Source organism: Arachis duranensis, chromosome 7 (genome assembly GCF_000817695.3).
Source record: "Arachis duranensis cultivar V14167 chromosome 7, aradu.V14167.gnm2.J7QH, whole genome shotgun sequence".
NCBI lineage: Eukaryota > Viridiplantae > Streptophyta > Magnoliopsida > Fabales > Fabaceae > Arachis > Arachis duranensis.
In genome coordinates this window covers 7,504,263-7,508,330 of record NC_029778.3, presented here as the reverse complement: position 1 = coordinate 7,508,330, position 4,068 = coordinate 7,504,263, and the positions used below count along the sequence as shown (strand labels likewise).

Here is a 4,068-nt window from a genome sequence, read left to right as displayed (position 1 = left end):
ATTCAGTGAAACAACTAAATTTAATTTTAAATAATCTAAAACTTTTTTTAAAAAAAATGTTCAACTTTTAAAATGAAACACTTTTGTACCATCCAATTGGGAGGCACCGGCCGCCGGATAATAAATGAAAGACTTAATTACTCTTTTAGTATTTATTATTTTGCCAAATTTTTAATTAAATTTTTATAGTTTAAAATTTTGTAATTAAAATTTTAGATTAAATAAAAAAAATTAATTTAGTCCTTTTTAACTATTTTTTCCAAAGAAATACGATTTTTTTGGAATATCTATTTTTAATTTTGATTTAAGATAAATTATAGAATATTCTAAAAATAAATTCTAATATAAAATTTAATTAAAAACTTTTAAATTGTAAAAATTTAATTAAAAATTCGATAAAATTATTGAGATTAATCGTCCTAAATGTTGTTTGACCGTTGACCTTTGGATTGAAATACATGTATAGAATTAGAAGACAATACAAACTTGTTATGCTAATTACAATTCTTGAAATTAGTCTCATCAAAATAATATAGGAGCTTATGAGTTATCATAAATAAAAAAATATATGATAATATTTTGCACAAAATATCAAATTCATCATAAATCTTGAAATTATTACTATTTTCACCATCACGCACCTAATAATTAATAATCCATGTCAATATTATCTTACACAGAATGTAATACCATTGTGGAAAGAATTGGAGTTGTACAAGGAGTACCAAGTAAAATTGAGAGAGCATCTTGGAGTAGAGAAGGCAAATCATATCATAAGAGAAGCTTTATATCTTATGAGCTTAGGAACCAATGATTTTCTTGAGAACTATTACATTTTCCCAACTAGAAGAACTCAATTCACAGTTACACAATACCAAGATTTTCTATTGGGAATTGCTGAGAATTTCATTAGGGAATTGTATGCACTTGGAGCAAGAAAATTATCCATAACTGGCCTTGTTCCTATGGGGTGTCTCCCATTGGAGAGGGCTACAAATATCTTTGGTGACCATGCTTGCAATGATGAATATAACGATGTGGCTTTGGGGTTCAATGCCAAGTTGGAGAATTTGATCTCAAAGCTTAATAGGCACCTGCCACAATTGAAAGCAGTTTCAGCAAATGCATATGACATACTTGATGATATCATTAAAAGGCCTTCCACATATGGTATGCTTTTTTCATATTATTATAATTATGTCCTCTCAATATTTATTGTGCCATTGAATAATCTTATTTGCACGTCAAAAAGAATAAGCTTATAAACGTAAAATAAATTATTCATAAAGAAGTTAGTTAAAGGCTGCTATTGAAAATATATTTTTGGAACAAATATTTTAGAACCAAGGAGTAGCAAAACTTTTTTTTTCTTTAACTGACAAAGCTTTTCAAAAAATTTGTTATGGTACATGATAATCCATGGTACACGCTAATTTCTCATGATGTATGATGATGGTGTATTCGGATTAGGTCACTCGTGTTTGTATTTATAATTGGCTTTTATCTTCAATTGAACTCAACACTCTTTTATTATTGCACTTTAGAAATTAAATAAAAATTTAAAAAAATAGAAAAAATCTGATACAACAATAAAAGAAAAAAGATTTTAATTAGTAAGGAGTAGTAAAATGTTTTTTCTTTATCAAATTTTACTCCGCCTTTATATATGTTTTTCTATTCAAAATTAATAGTCTTATTACTTGATTATGCTAATTTCGTTTAGAATAAGTATAGAAAATTAATTTTTAATTAGTCAATATTAATCAATTTTTTTATTATAAAATTATATTTTTAATCTTTACTTTTTAAAAGATTTAAGATTTACAATTTAGATAGAATTTAAATTAAAGATTTAAATTTTAAAATAAAAAATATTTTAAGAAATAGTTAATATTGACTAAAAAATTTAACCCTTAATTCAACTCTTTAATTTTGATTGGCTAATACTACATAGATAGAGTCTTTCGTTATTATCATAATAAGCTGAACTGAGACTTGTGCACAAATTTTCCATTAATGGTTAAACATTGGGAATCAGCCAACATAGTTGCTATCTAATTAAATAATTTTGTATAACTTTGATGTGGATTGCGTAAGACAAACCAATAGAAATCTTAATGAAGTTGATACTTGATAACGTGAACATTAGTGAATGTGAATCAGAAATGTTTAGGAACCAAAAAAATTTATTGGTTTGTTTAACTAATTAGCTCCCAATGCATGCATGTTTAACTAATTACGAATGAAAGTGATTGATTGGAATGACTTGTTTTAAGATATATTTTTGTTTTATTAAAATTAAGAATAATATTCTAATCCATCTACTTAACCTTTTCTACTATATATTTTCTTTCATATTTGTTTGACTTGTGGGGAAAAAATCTTCATGGGTTTCTCTTTTCAATAATTATTAAAAAATCCTAAAAATAATCTTATTTTTTCTCCTCATTTCCAAAGAATTTTGTCTTCATCATTTTCACTCAATCTAAACAGCACATTAGCCACCACTGTGAGAATAAATTAAATAATTATTACATGACTCCAATTTGAATTAATTGCATACTGAATGCATTATACCTAACAGAGGTCCACCCCTCTAACTCTGGCTGAGACTACTATCCTTGATTTATTAAAAGGATTTAGTTATATTATATTCTAACACATTTTAAGTGTATACTAATAATTTTTTAAAAAAATTATGTATTTAATTTATTAAAATTATAAAATAAATTTCGTGTATACTTTTTTCGTGTATTAAGTGCATTAAACATTTTGATTTTTTTTTTAATTTTAAGTAGTGTATCATTACAAAACTTAAAAACCGCCAAAAACTAGGAGAGTCCAATAAAATTACTTGGCCCCATAACTTTAAAATCAAACTACAAATAAGACCAAGAGTGACAAAGAAGAAAAAAAAAAAAGAAGAAGAAATGTTGTCTTATTAGTTACTACTTAACACTCATGAATTTATCTATATATGAACTTTTTTCACTATAATATTATCCTTAAAATTGAAATGATAAACCAAGTTTAAGTAGTATCATTATTACATACACCACATGTACCCAAAAAAAAAAAAGAAACGTTACACCATTAAATAACTTTTTTCTTCTTATATTGATGGATATGGGCATATTATTATATTTCAGGGTATGAGGAGGTAGAGAAGGCATGTTGTTCAACAGGAACATTTGAAATGAGCTATTTATGCAGTGACAAGAATCCACTTACATGCACTGATGCCTCCAAATATGTCTTTTGGGATGCCTTTCATCCTACCGAGAAGACTAACCAAATTGTTTCTAATTATTTGATTCCAAAGCTTCTTGCATATTTTAGATGATGTGCATGCATTCTCTTTTAATTAATTTTCCTTTCAAAAAGATATACCATTATTCACCTAGGTGCATTATTCAAACATGCACATTATATTGTAGTGACATTTAAATATGAATATAATGGATATTGGATTGGGTAGTGATGTCGTATGTGCTATATATGCTAATATGCATATGCTTTCCTTCTCATGTTAATTACCACTCTTGGCGCATATATATCCCCTTCCAAAAAAAAGTATATGCATGTGTAATAATTAACTATATATAGTGCAATCTTATATAGACTTATGAATAGTAAATTGTTGTTAAATAATTCTTTTTAAAAAAATATTAGAACTCAAGAGAGGAGACTAAGAAAATAAATTTGTGAATTGAAATTGTGTATAGAATTGTTACAAGAAACCATAAAGGATCCTGCTAGGGAGACAATGAAATATCTATACAATGCCTATAATGGACTTTTTAATTGGGCCCAATTGAATTTAAAACAGAAAATTAACCCTAATCCTAATATGGCTGTTCACTTTAGCACACCACCATACTTTTGTTATTTCTAATTTTTTCCCAAATCCCAATCCCCTTTGTTTCGCCATTTCTCTTCACCCAGTCAAACCCTTCCAATTGGTAGCAGAGAGTCGTGACGGCGCTAGAAACCTGAGCGCCGCAACCTGCAAGCAAGCGACCTATTCGCTGCCCTCTAGCACGGCGCCGTCACTGAACATCTGGCATT

At 27.5% G+C, this 4,068-nt stretch overlaps 1 protein-coding gene across 1 annotated transcript in view; it reads left to right on the top strand.

The window, feature by feature from the left end:
• Nucleotides 1–3,483, top strand: part of LOC107496869 (GDSL esterase/lipase At2g42990) — a 5,141-nt gene extending 1,658 nt beyond the window's left edge. The window contains exons 2-3 of the mRNA XM_016118192.3: nt 681–1,170; nt 3,150–3,483. Of these exons, the coding sequence (XP_015973678.1) occupies nt 681–1,170; nt 3,150–3,343 (684 nt within the window). The 3' untranslated portion in view covers nt 3,344–3,483. The remainder of the gene's footprint in view (nt 1–680; nt 1,171–3,149) is intronic.
• The last annotated feature ends 585 nt before the right edge of the window (nt 3,484–4,068 follow it).